At 37.0% G+C, this 17137-nt stretch overlaps 1 protein-coding gene across 5 annotated transcripts in view; it reads left to right on the forward strand.

Moving 5' to 3' along the window:
- Positions 1–17137, forward strand: part of LOC106872508 (aminopeptidase O) — a 42549-nt gene that overhangs the window by 21858 nt on the left and 3554 nt on the right. For 2 of the 5 annotated variants that reach the window (XM_089357615.1, XM_089357613.1), the window contains exons 9-14: positions 2848–2955; positions 7965–8005; positions 8498–8561; positions 10068–10127; positions 11172–11252; positions 16003–16116. In XM_089357615.1, coding sequence (XP_089213741.1) covers positions 2848–2955; positions 7965–8005; positions 8498–8561; positions 10068–10127; positions 11172–11252; positions 16003–16116 — 468 coding nt within the window. Of the gene's footprint in view, positions 1–2847; positions 2956–6818; positions 6968–7964; positions 8006–8497; positions 8562–10067; positions 10128–11171; positions 11253–16002; positions 16117–17137 lie in introns of those variants that run through there. The other 3 variants (XR_016243161.1, XR_016243162.1, XR_016243163.1) reach the window with 3 other exon arrangements.

A 17137-nucleotide genomic window follows, 5' to 3' on the forward strand; every position in this document is an offset into this window, starting at 1 on the left:
GCACACATACACATAATGGGCTACTTTCATTTTCCATCTACCAAATTTGCAGGGCTGAACTTGCCTCCTCAGACAAAATTTAAAAACAAGAAACTGAGATAATTGAAAAAAAAAAAAAAAAAAAAAATTATCCAGTTTTCAACTTACTGTATATCATATATTGCCATATCTCTGGTATGTATGTGGCATGGTTCAAAGAATTCAAATGTCCATTTTTCTACAAAACACAGTAAATCAACGTATTGTGTTTCGTTGGAGAACAGCACTATAATAGAAGACATTTACCCAAAATGCTGTACTGTGGGACTGAACCTATAACCATTTGCTTAAGAAGAAAACTTTTGAAACACACATCCATGCCTGTGTCTGTACTTATTTGTGTTTATTTGATGATATTAGGTCCATTTATGCTTATAAAAAAAACAACAAAAAACATGCATTTTTCGGGGGGGTTTTTTAGCACCCTTCCAACTTTGGGTCTCACGGAAGCAGTGACACAGGACAGACCTTTGGCAATATACTGTACATGAGAAGACCTGTCAAGCCAAGTGAGATTGCAATTGTGGCTGATGCCTGTGTTTCGTAACTGTCACATGTGCCAGTGGCATGTAAAAAGCACCCACTACACTATTGGAGTGGTTGGCATTAGGAAGGGCATCTAGTTGTAGAAACCATGTCAAATCAGATTGAACGTGGTACAGCTCCCCCAGCTTACCAGTTTTTAGTCAAACCGTCCAACCCATGCCAGCATAGAAAACAGACAGTAAATGACGATGATGATGATGGCGATATTACCTACTGTTTTTCCTGGAAAACTCTTTTGCTTGTTTTGCAATATGCTTGCGATGAAGATAATATTCCACAAGTTAGTTTATTTCATGGTTAAAGGATTATGGTCGGGTCGCTCAGGGTTCTCTCCCTTACTTTTCAACTGTTGTCCAAGGCAGTCTGACATCCTGTTGGTTAAGACAATGAAGGTTCCAATTGATCCGATCAACAAAACAGCCTGCTTGTGAAATTAACGCAGGAGTGGCTGTGTGGTAAGTAGCTTGCTTACCAACCACATGGTTCCGGGTTCATTCCCACTGCGTCGCACCTTGGGCAAGTGTCTTCTACTATAGCCTTGGGCCGACCAAAGCCTTGTGAGTGGATTTGGTAGACGGAAACTGAAAGAAGCCTGTTGTATATCATCATCATCATCATCATCATCGTTTAACGTCCGCTTTCCATGCTAGCATGGGTTGGACGATTTGACTGAGGACTGGTGAAACCGGATGGCAACACCAGGCTCCAGTCTGATTTGGCAGAGTTTCTACAGCTGGATGCCCTTCCTAACGCCATGCCCTTCCATGTTTGTGTGTCTGTGTTTGTCCCCCCAACATCTCTTGACAACCGATGCTGGTGTGTTTACGTCCCTGTAACTTAGCGGTTCGGCAAAAGGGACCGATAGAATAAGTACTAGGCTTCCAAAGAATAAGTCCTGGGGTTGATTTGCTCGACTAAAGGCAGTGCTCCAGCATGGCCGCAGTCAAGTGACTGAAACAAGTAAAAGAGTATATGTAAGAGGCTGAGCACTCCACAGCCACGCATATCTTTACCTTAGTTCTCAGGGAGATTCGGCATGTCACAGAATGCAACAAGGCTGGCCCTTTGAAATACAGATACAAGTCATTTTTTTTCAGTTGAGTGTACTGGAGCAATGTGTAATAAAATGTCTTGCTTAAGGACGCTATGCACTGCCAGAAAACGAACTCATGACCTTACGATTGTGAGCTAAACACCCTAACCACTAAGATACACACCTTCACTTCAAGCCAGTCTACAGCTGAAATCATATGCAACACTCTGAGATTTGTTTTGTGGATGTCGGTGTGGATCTATTTCAGCCTATAACTGTTTCCCTATATCAGTGTATCATACATGCTGCATACACGTCTGACAGGGAGCTGGAATGCAACGGCTCTCAAACACTTTGACTTTTTTATTGCATTGGAGATCTTTATTACCAGTGTTTTAGCATTCCGTTTTCCCCGTTTGCATGAGTCGGACAAAATTTGTTAAGGCAGATTTTCTAAGGTTGGATACCCTTACCTATTTCCAAGCAAGATGCTATTTACCCCTGACCGGATATGTTTTTATAGAATATTGGAAATGAATGACACTGCCTGTATGGCAGTGACACTTGTTTATAAATATACATGTAAGAAGCCTTTCCTGTGTGCGTGTGCGCACACATACACACACACAGATACATGAATGACAACCTTCTTTCAGTTCCTGTTATCAAATCTATTCACAAGGTTTTAATTGGCTCAGTGTTATAGTAGAAGACACATGCCAAAGGTGCCATGCAATGGGACTGAACCTAACACCATGTGGTTGAGAAGCAAACTTCTTAACTAACACAGTTATGCAAAAGATGCTAACATACTAGGGTGTCTTTGATAGATCATTTGCTTAAAACATTGATGTTTCTCTGTATTGTTGTAACATTTTGCCATAACATAAATTATGGTAGTGAGATTATTCTGTTGAATAGAAATAAGAAGCTCTTTGAGAAGTCCTATGGGTCAGAGTTAGTTGGTTGTAGAAGTAAATCAATTATCCAACATCATAGATGTGCAGGAATATCAGCTTGATCAGTTGTCAAGGTGTTCTCCTAAGATTAGAAGGCAGTTCCTGTGGTGGCTGCTGCTATTTTATTCAATCATATATTTTATTGATAAGCTTTCATTCATAGCATTTTCTGTTTGTGTGTATGTGTATGCACACACGCATACACACACACACACACACACACACACACACACACACACACACTGATATTTATCTTTGAATTTTTTTCAGGGTTATTTCCTTCTCAGGTACCTTGCACAAATCGTCGGAATGGAGCAGTTTCAAGATTTCCTCAGAGTTTATGTCACTAAGTACCATGGTCAACTAGTGACTTCTCAGGTAAAGCATTGACATAAAATATTTGTTACTGATTGCATATAGACATCCTTGTTACTTATTTGCTTTTTATTCACCTTACTTCGAGCAGTGCAGATAATACTGGATTGACTTGGTGTCTCAACTTAAGTACTTAATTCAACTGAATCATAATTATTTTATATATATATATATATATGTATATATATATATATATATATATATATATATATATATATATATATATATATAATATAAATTGAACATGGGCGACCATTGTATTCTTTCTTGGCTCGAGGTTCACGGCCAAACGGCTGGGTGGATTCGTGTGAAAAATGGCACACATGTGGAGACGGGTGCATAGATTGGAACACGCTTTGTATTTTTTCTTAGCCCCCATAGTTACCGAGAAAATCGATTAAAACATCCTGTGTGTATGTGAGTGTGTGTCACTGAAGCCATTCATACATACATACATAATTACTCTCTCTCTCTCTCTCGGTTTTTCTCTGTCAATCACTCACACATTCACTCACTACAAAAACTGAAGAAAATTTCAGTTATCTCTCTATCTCTCTTTCTTTCTCTCTCTCTCATATATACACACACCAACATTACACTCTCTGTTTCGCACACCCCATCAAACACACACACACACACACACACAGACATATGCATGCAAATCAATTCTTCTGTCTCACACCAACTTCAAAAGAAGTTCAGTCATAAAACTGTCCATGTCTCTTTTCATTTGGCATCCACTTCAAAAGATCCCCTTTCCCCACAACGCATATTAAAAAAATATTTTCATTTGTCCGGCCGTTGATCGAGAGATGAAACACAAACCACCTCCTGCTGACTGCAAAACTCCTGCCAAATTAGCCGCAAAAAACACAGACACACATACACACACACACGTCCATTTCATATCTCTTTCACTTTCTCTATGATTATACACATGTCCAATACAATAGCTCTCACATACATTTTCGTCTTCAACAGGTATGTATCTATTCTGTAATATGAACTGTTTTTTCTATAAGCGTATAAAAATTACTGATTCCATACTTCTTCACTTAGCTTTTATCTTCACTTTTCTTAAATTGAATACGTCTGCTATTAATTCTTACATACAGTTTCCACGTTAATTCTTACAGCTTCATTTTCTGTTAAAGAAATTCTTAATGTCAACTTCTTAATGCCTCTTCTATTTTTCCTAGCCTCCATACTTACGAAGAACATCGATTAAAACTTTTTCTAATGCAGTGCCCCTTTCTTCTACCACTAACACAACCAGTTGCTCTCACACCTTACAGTTTCTCATTCAAACTGCATAGTATGCAGAATTGTTGCATTAATACAGTAGGGAGTTTTGAGGCAGATTTAGCTGCTATGGAAAGTTCCGAGAAGGGCAGGAATTACTTCTTGGAAAGTTCCGAGGAGGGTGAAGAATTACTTCCTGCAAAGTTCCAAGGAGGGAGATGAAGGGAAGGAATTACTTCCTGGAAGGTTCCAAGAAGGGGTCGGAATTACATCCTGGAAAGTTTCGGAGAGGGGGAGGAATTACTTACTGAAAAGTTCCGAGGAGGGGAGGAATTACTTTCTGGAAAGCTCCGAGAGTGAGGAAATACTTCCCAGAAAGTTCCAAATAAAGTGGAATTACTTCCTGGAAAGATCCGAAGATTTCCTATAAAGTTCAAAGGCTGGTACTTCCTGGAGAGTTCGGACGATGAGCTACTTGGAAAGTTCCGAGAACTTCATGGAAAGTTCCGATGATTTCTTGGACACTTCCATGGATGGTACTTCCTGGAAAGGCCCGAGGACGAGCTATTTCCTGGAAAGTTCCGAGGATGCGACTTTCTGAGATGCTTCCTGGAAATTTCCAAGGAAGGAATTCCTGGAAAGTTCCGTTGGTATCCTGCAAAGTTCCAAGAATGACTTCCTGGAAAATTCTGGAAAGATCCGAGGACAAACTACTTCTTGGAAAGTTCCGGGGAGGTAATTCCTGGAAAGTTCCAATGGTATCCTGCAAAGTTCCAAGGATGGGACTTCCTGGAAAGTTCCGATGTTAGTACTTCCGGAAAGTTCCAAGGATTTAAGAACGACGTCCTGGAAAATTCCCATGTGTTCCTGGAAAGTTCCCAGAATTTAAGATTGACTTCCTGGAAAATTCCTAGGATTTCTGGGAAAGATCTGAGGATTTAAGATCGACTTCCTGGAAAATTCCTAGGATTTCCTTGAAATTTCCGAGGATTTAAGATCGACTTCCTGGAAATTTTCTAGGATTTCCTGGAAAGTCCCGGAGATTTAAGCTCGACTTCCGGGACAGTTCCGATGATTTCCTGGAAAGTTCTGATGATTTAAGATCGACTTCCGGGAAAGTTCCGATGATTTAAGATCGACTTCCTGGAAAGTTCCGAGGAATTTTGGGAAAGTTCCGAGTGTGGTGCTTCCTGGAAAGTTCCAAGGAATGACTTTCTGAAAAGTTCCAAGGAAGGGGAGGAATTTCTTCCTGGAAAGTTCCAAGGCGGGGAAACTTGCCAGCACCATGTAAAGAGCTCTCCTGCTGACACCACATACTAGAGCACCCATGCTGGTGCCATGTAAAAAAGTACGTAGTACAGTCTCTAAAGCAGTTGGTGTTAGGAAGGTCGTCCAGCAGTAGAAACAATGCCAAAGCAGACATGTGGAACCTGGTACAACACTCTGGCTAGCCAGCTCTTGTCAAACCATCCAAACCACACCAGCAGCATGGAAAACAGATATTAAATGATGATGATGATGATGATGATGAGGTTCTTACTTAGGCTCAAGACTTGAAATTTTGAGGGGAGCGAGGAGCAATCAATACCGTTTACTTTAATGCTTGACCAGTACTTTATTTTATTGACCCTGAACGAATATAAAAAAACAAAGTTAGCTTTAGCAGGAATTGAACTCAGAATATAAAGATCTGGAACAATTGTCACTAGAGGTTGACAAATGAGCTGCACATGAATATCAAAGGACTGGATTAAACATATGATGTAAAAAGAGAAGAAAAGGAAAAATGGATTTTGTTCTTTATGTAATCTTATCTTGAATATTTCTGATTTAAAATTAATTTTTGAAAAATCCTCACATCTTAAGAGAACTTATTTAAGCAGATAATAATGCAGTAAAGGGTTGTAAAATGCAATGAACAAGGAAATAGAAAAATAAAAGTAGTATATGTATGTATGTATAGAAAGAGATCTGATTGGTAGCTCCTGTAATCCTTTAGTATCAGCTATTTATGATTTGAGCTCATTTGCTTATCTAAAAGATGGATAAATATCTAATAATTTATGATTATTAGAGATTTTATTCTGTTTGTCCAATATTTAGACATGTTTGAAAACTGGGTTGTTGGATGAATTTTATAAGTATTTTTTGTTTTAATATTTTGGTTATTATACAGTATGATTTAATAAGAAAATTTCATGATTTAGTCCAGATTAGAGAAAAAGTATTTTATGTTGTATGATATAAAAGTTAAATCTATTGATATATATATATATATATATATATATATATATATATATATATATATAAGTATGTGTGTGTGGTTAAGAACTTTGCTTTTCGACCATGTGGTTTCATGTTCAATCCTACTGTACAGCATCTTGGGTGAGTGTTTTTATTATGGCTCTTGTTGACCAAAGCTTTGTAAGTGAATTTCAGAGATGGTGAACTGAAAGAAGCCTATTCTCTCTCTCTCTCTCTCTCTCTCTCTCTCTCTCTCTCTCTCTCTCTCTCTCTCTCTCTCTCTCTCTCTCTCTCTCTCTCTCTCTCTCTCTCTCCTCTCTCTCTCTCTCTCTCTCTCTCTCTCTCTCTCTCTCTCAAGGGATACTCATATCACTTTGCAGAACATTGTTGATGAGCTAAACAAGAGCTGGCAAGTGACCTATGGCTATGGGGCTGGTCGTCTGGATACAACAAATGTAGATCAACTCCCCAGAGGCACTGGATGCCTCTCAGAAGACCTCGCTCAAGTAATGCAGGACTGTGATAGATGGTATGTGCTGGTTAAAAATGTCCGAGCAAGCTCAATCAGATGGTGATGATTAAGTGATGAGTAATCTTAATTACTCTGTAAAGTGTAATGCTTATTTATTCACAGGCGCAGGAGTGGCTGCGTGGTAAGTAGCTTGCTTACCGACCACATGGTTCTGGGTTCAGTCCCACTCCGTGGCACCTTGGGCAAGTGTCTTCTACTATAGCCTCGGGCCGATCAAAGCCTTGTGAGTGGGTTTGGTAGATGGAAACTGAAAGAAGCCTGTCGTATATATATGTATATATACTCTCTGAGTGGTTGGCGTTAGGAAGGGCATCCAACTCTAGAAACTCTGCCAAATTAGATTGGAGCCTGGTGTAGCCATCCGGTTGCACCAGTCCTCAGTCAAATCGTCCAACCCATGCTAGCATGGAAAGCGGACGTTAAACGATGATGATGATGATATATATGTGTGTGTGTGTTTGTGTGTCTGTTTTTGTCCCCCCCCCCCCCCAACATCGCCTGACAACTGATGCTGGTGTGTTTACGCAACTTAGCAGTTCAGCAAAAGAGACTGATAGAATAAGTACTAGGCTTACAAAAAATAAGTCCTGGGGTCGATTTGCTTGACTAAAGGTGGTGCTCCAGCATGGCCGCAGTCAAATGACTGAAACTAGTAAAAGAGAGTATTGTTTAGAATTAATCATATATTAGGTCATTTATTCAAAATTTCAGTGATGTGATTGTTTAGTTTTAGAATGACATTGTAAAGGTATATATGAGAGGCCAGATTGATTGGTTTGGACATAAAACAGGTAGAATATTTGAGCCAGATATGGTCATTTTAAATATTAAAGGGTTAAATCACTTTAACCCTTTTGTTACCATACTTCTGTTGGATTACAGTAGCATTATTTTGATTAATTTTGAAAGTAATGAAGAATTTGGACATTAAAATGATGATGATGATGATGGTACTTTGATATATTTTTAAGTTTTAACTATTTTCTTGTTTTAGGATTTCCTCAAATTATTATTTGATGTCTGTCCTAATTTAAGGTATGTGTTTTAAAGTTTAATTTTATGGTTTTACTTTTTTTATATTCCCAATGTTTTTTGTTTAAAATTTTCTATTTAATCTTTTTTGTTTTTGTATTTCTGACAAAATACACACACACACACACACACACACATGATATATGTTGGGTTTCTTTCAGTTTCCATCTACCAAATCCACCCACAAGGCCTTCGGTTGGCCCGAGGCTATAGTAGAAAGCACTTTCCCAAGGTGCCATGCAGTGGGACTGAACCCAGAACCGTGTAGTTGGGAAGCAAGCTTCTTACCACACAGTCATGCCATATAGAATAAAATAAAAATATTGATTTTTTTTTTAATAATGGAGGTATGGAGGAGTGTGATGAAGACTTTTCTTTGAGTCTTGAAAAACTCAACATTTTAATAGGGGCTGTTTTAGTCAAATTTGCTGTAAAATTGAAATTTTTCAAATGGCATTCTTCCTTTAAGTTCTCAGTTTTCTGTTTTATTGCTAGTAAAGAAGGTTTAAGCACAACACAGATCTGTACAGAGTGGCTGGATAGAGCAGGTCTTCCAGAAGTAAGTATTTTATTATTTATGTGTGGTAATATTTTGAGGGATTACTTCAACAAAACAAACTAAAATGGTTTATTTACATTATCTGGCAAATAAAAGTGTGTGTGTGGACATAGAAGGTGTTTGGGCTAAATTTGACAGGTTGCATAAAAGGTAAAGAAAGCACAATATCCCACCCAAAGATAAAAGTGTTTTAAAAAGTAAAAAGATACTGACCAGATTATAGCTGGGAGACAACAGTTAACTCAATGTAGTCACCCCCAGCTTCCACTATGGTCTCAAAATGGTTCTGGAACCTGGCACATGATTTCACTCTGTGTTCATGAGAAGCTCTTCAATGTCCTCCTTGATCTTGGCTACCAGCTTGACCTTGGTGTTTCAGGCAGAACAGTTGGTTCCTTTCTCAACTGTGCCCCACTCATAGTAATTCATGGGAATACAATCGGAGGAATTAGGAGGCCAGAAATTTGGGTTATGAAGTCATAGAAATTCTCCAACTTTTCTGGAGGTATGGCATGGGGCCAAATCTTGCTGCCACACATATGGCCTTCCAACAGCAATTCCATCCAGCCTGGGTTTGACCACAGGAGGAGCACACCCAAAGACTGTCACACTTTGAAGGAACTTGGGTTTCATGATGCCCATGTCACATCTTACAGTCTTTACAGTGTTCACAGAGCATTGAGGAGTAGTAATTTTGTTAGTATTTTTGGCCCCCTGACTGGCTCTTGTGCTGGTGGAATGTAAAAAGAGCACTCCGAGTGTGGTCGATGCCAGTGCTCCCTGACTAGTTCCCATGCCTGGGGCACATAAAAAGCATCTACTATACTCTCGGAGTGGTTGGTGTTAGGAAGGGCATCTATGAGAGAGAGAAAGAGAGAGAGATAGAGTGAGTGAGTGAAGGTGTGTGTCATGATGGTTGATGTCTTTTTAGGAACACACACATAGAAAATGTGACGTCATCATCGTCGTAGAAAATGTTTACGATAGTTGATTTATGGAAAAGATTATAATGTAAAATTTTTGAAATGCAAATATGTAAACGGAAATTAAGTTTAGTTTGTAGCTGAAATAGTACTGAATATTTTGGTACCCCATATGTCAAAATTGGTAACTTGGTTTTGGAATGCATAAGGAATATATATATATATATATATATATATATATATAGGACAGACTTCTTTCAAACTGAAAATATTATCTCACATTACAATAGAGACATAATACTGAAATAGTGTAAGAGACAAGGGATTGCTCTGGGCTTGCATTTGGCAAGAAGTTGAAATTTTTTTTTGGCCCATGACACTGTGTGGACCCTAAGTAAGGCATGTGTAAAATTTGAATGAAATCAGTTGTGTAGTTCTTGAGTTTTAGGGATTCACACAGACAGACACACATTCTCATCTTTATATATATATAGACACACACACACACACACATGTAGTTTTTGATGACAGTTTCCAGTAGAAATTATCTTTCTGATGTTTCTATATTATATATATATTGCAGCCTTTACTGGGTTACAAAATACCAACAGAACTAAGTCTTATCAGTGATGTATGTAATCAGGTGAGAACTTCTCTTAACTTTTTACTTTTTTCAACCAATAAAAAGCGAAAATAAACTCTAATATACACGATCAGAATAATAAAAATAGTGTTTGATGACTTGGGATGGACTGAAAGTTGGAATTGTTTGCTTTGCTCATTTTGACTGCCATTGGTGAAGATGTATTGTTAGAGAAAAGGACCCTCACTGCTGAGATACAGAAAAAGATAGAGTCATTGGAAATAAGATGTTATTTCATCTTTGCCCTCTCATATTTGGACTAGATTATGTATGGTCATGTCTGTGAATCCATCCAGATTCATGCTGGACCCCATGAAGATTTTCTCACAATGCTGAAGAAAACAAAGCTGAGATTGTATGGTGATGTAGCAAGATAATATCATCATCATCATCATCATCATCATCATCATCATCATCATTATCATTGTTTAACATCTATATTCCATGCTGGCATGGGTTGAATGGTTTGACAGCAGCTGACCAGGCAGAAGACTGCACCAGACTTCTGTGTCTGTTTCGTCTTTTGTATCTTGCTTGTATGAAGGCAGTTTTTCTCTACTAATTGGTGCCATGTAAAAGCACTCATGACAGTACCACATGAAAGCACCCATGCTGGATCCACATAAAAGTATCTATGCTGATGCCATGTAAAAGAACCCGTGCTGATGCCAATACACTTTGTAAAGTGGTTGGCACTAGAAAGGGCATTCAGCCATAAGAATCATGCCAAAACAGACAATTGGAGCCTGGGCAGATGTTTGTCAAACCGTCCAACCCATGCCAGCATGGAAAACATGTTGATGATGATGATCATCATGATGAATTGCCCAGATAATCTCAGTTCATAGAAACTTTTCAAATCACTATATTACATAATATGAAATACTAACTTACTAAGATATTTCATGTTGCAGTTTAACCCAGGGTCAGCTTTGCTCAAAGATATTTTGTCCATGGTCGTTTCTGTATTGAGTGGGTGGTAAACTCCAGAAAAAAACAAGCAAAACGAAACTTGCACTAATTCTCAAATATTCTAATTTTCAGGTACAGCTTATTGAAAAGCATTGTGCACAAAAGAGTTCAGAACCATTGGAAGATTTAATGGATATCCTCAACTTCAAGCCTGTTAGTATACATTGCCTTATTAATTATGTTTTGTTTTGATTTCATAGGATATACTCTTTTACTTGTTTCAGTCATTTGACTGTGGCCATGCTGGAGCACTGCCTCTAGTCGAGTAAATCGACCCCAGAACTTATTCTTTGTGAGCCTTGTACTTATTCTATCGGTCACTTTTACCAAACCGCTAGGTTATGGGGACATAAACACACCAGCATTGGTTGTCAAGCAATGCTAGGGGGGACAAACACACACACACACACACACACATATATATATATACATATATACGACAAGCTTCTTTCAGTTTCTGTCTACCAAATCCACTCATAAGGCTTTGGTTGGCCCGAGGCTACAGTAGAAGACACTTGCCCAAGGTGCCATGCAGTGGGACTGAACCCGGAACCATGTGGTTGGTAAGCAAGCTACTTACCACACAACCACTTCTGTGCCTATGTTAGTAATTCTAAAACAGTTTAGTAATATAAACGTTGAGAATTTTTTTAGTAGGTATATGTAAGATTTTCGTGTATGTGTGAAATATGAAGAAGTGAGGATTTTGTATCTGTTAGGTTCTCTTCTAGATTATTTGTATAAATCCTAGCAAGGAATTGAATACAACTTCTCTTTCTCCTCCTTTTTTTATGCAAATTCCACCAGAACTCCTTGATATAATAGAAAAAAAAAACAAACATTGAACAGCACATCCCATAAATAATAATATCACACTATAAAAAAAAAAAAGAAAATATTAAAAAGACGAAAAAATGTAACTTGGTTTAATACACCTTATGCAAGAGATGTTATGACAAGTAGATCTATAGTTTTTTTTTATATGTTAAGTAAGAACTTTTTGCCTAGTCACAAGTTCCACAGTATTCTTAATAAGTATCTAGTTACTCTACAACACTAAATCTTGTGAATATTATGGAATACTATAGTGTGTGTAAAATGAGTAAGTATAGCAATATAATTAACACAAATTCTCTGATTCACCTTACTTATCTAGATAGCACTAAAATAGGTAAGATTCATAATGTGTATGTGTGTGTATAATAGCAAATAATATATAATATATATACATGCATATGTGGGTACAAGATGTCACAAATGGTGCAAATAACGTGAAATACATAAGCAAACATGTTAAATACATAAATGAGAAAAAGATGGAAAACAGGACAAGTAAAAACAGAGAAAGGACCCTTCATCAGTTGTCGGCTGTCTCCTCATTTCGAGCATTCAGTGACAATATGAGTCTTCAAAGACAGTTGCTCCCATAAATTCTAAAATAAAATTTAAGATTTATGGAGGGTGAAAGTTGGGAACAAAAACATGACAGCGGAGACATACAAGGAAACCAAACGAAAACAAGCATGGAGGGTCATTAGACCAGAATGAGTGGAAACTAGTGAATGCTGGGAAAAGCATTTTTTTTTAAATGAGAAAAGATAGAAGAGAGAGAGAGAGTGAGAGAAAAACATGTCCGCTCTTTTGAATGTGCATGCAGGAAAAGAAAGATGGTCACTTGAGGAAAAGAAAGATGGACGATAATCACGTGTGAGCAATGAGAGAGAGAAAACAGAAAGAGGGGAAAAAAGTGAGAGAGACAGAAAACGGTGAAGGAGTGAGGGGAGAAAAAGGGAATTAGAGAAGGATGGAGGAAGAAAATAGTATAGAGTAGAGAGTTGCATCAAAATGGTGAAGATAAACTTACTTGGAAATAGATGTGTCACGATGCTGGTGTGTTTACGTCCCTGTCACTTAGCAGTTTGGCAAGACAGACCGATAGAATAAGTACTAGGCTTACAAAGAATAAGTCCTGGGGTCGATTTGTTCGATTAAAGGCGGTGCTCTAGCATGGCCGCAGTCAAATGACTGGAACAAATACAAGAATACAAGAAAGAATGGTATGTATTTTCTATAGTATACAATTTCATTTGAATATGCAGTGTGTGACAAATCAGAGAAATTTGGAAGAAATTTATAGCATTGTTTCTGATTAGAAAGAAAAGCATTCTGCCAGCAAGCAGCATCTTTCCTCAGATTTAGTGAGTGTTATATTTTTTCATTAAGCTGAAGGTGTTACATATGTTCTCACATAAAAGAAAAAAATGGAATAGTGTTTCTGCATACCATTTTTTTTTTTTTGTTCTTCGGCTCTCTCTTCCACTCACTGTTTCCTATTTGACTTCTTGCTATCTGACTTGACTTTTGTAATATATATATATATATATATATATATATACACACACCCACACACACACATATACATGTGTGTGTATATATATATATATATATTCATGCACACACACAAACACACACACATATATTTATTTGTATATATGTATGTGTGTATAAATGTATGCATATATATGCATATATATATATATATATATATATATATATATATATATATAATGTGTGCATATATTGATATGTATAATACATATATATATATGTGTGTGTGTGTGTGTGTATGTTTATATATTTGTATATTATACATGTATATATGTATATGATACATGTGTATATATATATTTGTGTGTGTGTGTATTTATATTTGTATGTAAAATCATGTATGTATGTATATATACATGTATATATATATATATATATATATATATATATATATATATATATATATGCATATATTTATGTATATATATATATATGTGTGTGTGTGTGTGTGTGTGTGTGTGTGTGTTTATACTTATGTATGTATGTATGTATATATCTGTCATATTCGCACCTTCTTTTTATATGTCACTCTAAATCTATCAAACCGAATGTGTACCCAATAAAGCAACATCATATCTTATCATTCTAGCAACAAGTTGCATTATCCAACTTTACTTGGGTATATTAACACCTCGAATAAATATTATCTCATGAATTCAATATCTTTTTGTTGTAATTGCTATAAAAAAATTGCTGGCAATGTTTAGTTTTTCTTTGGGAATGGTGATGCACTCATAACGGTTGCTTGCATGCAAAAAAAAAAAAAAAAAAAAAGAAGAAATTAGGCGCACAAAAAATATATAAATAAACAAATGCGCAGGCGTGGTTGTGTGGTATGAAGCTTGCTTCCCAACCACATGGTTTCTGGTTCAGTCTCACTGTGTGGCACCTGGGGCAAGTATTTTCTACTCTAGCCTTGAGCTGGCATAAGCCTTGTGAGTAGATTTGTTAGATGGAAACTGAAAAAAGCCTGTCGTATCATCATTATCGTCATCATCATTATCATCGTCATTTAATGTCCGTTGTCCATGCTGGCATGGGTTGGACAATGTGACCAGAGCTGATTTGAGTCTGATTTGGCATGGTTTCTACAGCTGTATGACCTTCCCAATGCCAACCACTTTACAGAGTATACTGGGTGCTTTTAAGTAGCACTGCACAGGCACTTTTATGTGGCATTGGCACAGATGCTTTTATGGGGCACTGCACAGGCGCTCTTACATATCACTGCATAAATATATATATATGTATATTTTATTTTATTTATTTATTTTTTGTTTCAGTCATTTGACTGTGGCCATACTGAAGCACCGCCTTTAGTCGAACAAATCGACACCAGGACTTATTTTTTGTAAGCCTTGTATTTATTCTATCAGTTTCTTTTGCTGAACCACTATCTTATGGGGACATAAACACACCAACATCGGTTGTCAAGCGGTGGTGGTGGGGGACGAACACAGACACACAAACATATACACACACAAACATATACACACACACACATATATATATATATATGACAGGCTTTTTTCAGTTTCTGTCTACCAAATCCACTCACAAGACTTTGGTTGGCCCCAGGCTATAGTGGAAGACATTTGCCCAAGGTGCCACGCAGTTGGACTGAACCCGGGATCATGTGGTTGGTAAGCAAGTTACTTACCACACATACACTCCTGCACTTATATATGTATATATCTATGTGTGTGTGCCTTTGTGTTTGTGTTTTTTTCCCATGATTGGTTGACAACCGGTGTTAGTGTGTTTATGTCCCTGTAACTTAGCAGTTTAGCAAAAGCGACCAATAGAATAAGTACCAGGTTTGAAAAAAAAGAAAAGGAAAATAAGTACTGGGGTTGATTTGCCTGACTAAAATGCTTCAAGGCAATGCCCCAGCATGGCTGCTGTCTAATGACTGAAACAAGCTTAAGACAATCAAACAAACAACTATAGAACCCAGAATATAATTTTACTTTTTTTTAATATTTTCTAAATCAACATGCTTTTTTTTTATTTTCAGGTATGGTGGTGTGGTAAGAAAATTGCTTCCCAGTCATATAGTTCTGGTTTCTGCCCCACTGTGGTGCACCCTGGGCAAGGATCTTCTACTATCCACTCACAAGGCTTTGGCTGGCCCGAGGCTATAGTAGAAGACACTTGCCCAAGGTGCCACACAGTGGGACTGAACCCGGAACCATGTGGTTAGTAAGCAAGCTACTTACCACACAACCATTCTTGCGCCTATAATGGAACATTAATTAATATAAAATTTTAATGGGAGATGGCTTTAATTTAGATCACTTTAAAACAGAAAGTTTGCATTGTACAACCAGAGGCCATCTTAGGCAGATTAGTATCAAATTGGCTAAAGATTGTATTATCTCAAAGGAATTAAAATAAAGATTAAACTAGCATTGAAATAATGTGATAATGTGTAATATTTTACATTTTTGAAGCAAATTTGAATAAACCAGTTTCTTTTTGTTGTTTTGAACAATTTGTTTTTTTGTCTTTAAAGATATGTCAAGACCAGATTGTGTTGTTTTTGGAATTACTCCTTGATGTTGCTGTTCCAAAGAATATCCTGGACAATATCCGTGAAAAGTTTGATATTAGTTGTGCTAATCCAGATGTATGTCCTAAATTTTATCTTTTTAATGAAAATGTCATATTTTTTTAGTGATTGTTATATCATTAAATATTTGAGGACAGAAAATTGTAATCATATTTATAACAAGTCATCTTAGACATTAACCCTTCTGCTACCATATTTCTGTTGAAATACTCTGTCTTTATTTCAATCTGGAAAATAATTAGTAGTTTATTAAAATATCTTGTCATTATTAAGTTAGTGTTTGCAGCATAAATAAAGTTGAAAATTTGATGGAAGAAGGTTTTCATTTACATCACTAAAAAACTGAGCTTGTATCATAGAACCAGGGATTGTGTCTGGCAAATTGGTATCTAAGTCAGCGCTTCTTAAACTTTTTTTATTCATGGCCCCATTTTCCATCACAAGATTTTTCACGACCCCAGGGATTAAGTATACATTTGTGAAATAACTTATAAACTGAAATTCAAGTGTTTGAATTTAATTTTCACGACCCCAGCATTTCGCTTCACAACCCCATTTGGGGTCGTGACCCATAGTTTAAGAAGTGCTGATCTAAATGGTTAAGGCAGCAAACTGACAGAGTTATCTGATTGCCAGATTGAATGCTGCATTGCAACATTTGGTTTTTCAACTCTCTTCATTCTGAGTTTGAATCCTACCAAGATCACCCCTTTCAAGAGTTGATAAAGAACCAATAAAGTACTGGAGCTGTTTTTCCCTCTCTCTCTGTCCCTCCTGCCCCTCCTCTCTCTTCTTCTCAGCTGTGTTGATGGGAACAAAAAAAAAAAGAAGAGTATTCATGTTGTGATTCCCATCAATCCTTTCCTTCACCATCACCTTCTGATCTCTCTAAGAAAGAAAGAAAAATATTTTAGACATTTAGATATTTAAAGAAGTAGAAAGTTTTACTGATAAAGCCTTTTGTGAGAATATTAATAATGTAAGTAGAGTAAAAGTGCTTTACTGAGAATGGAAATTGTCTCATTCACTCAATTATCAAAGAATTTATTTCTTGCTCAATGATGTTTACCATTCTTAA

The sequence above is a fragment of the Octopus bimaculoides genome, chromosome 9 (assembly GCF_046866305.1).
Source record: "Octopus bimaculoides isolate indiv1 chromosome 9, ASM4686630v1, whole genome shotgun sequence".
Taxonomy (NCBI): Eukaryota; Metazoa; Mollusca; class Cephalopoda; order Octopoda; family Octopodidae; genus Octopus; species Octopus bimaculoides.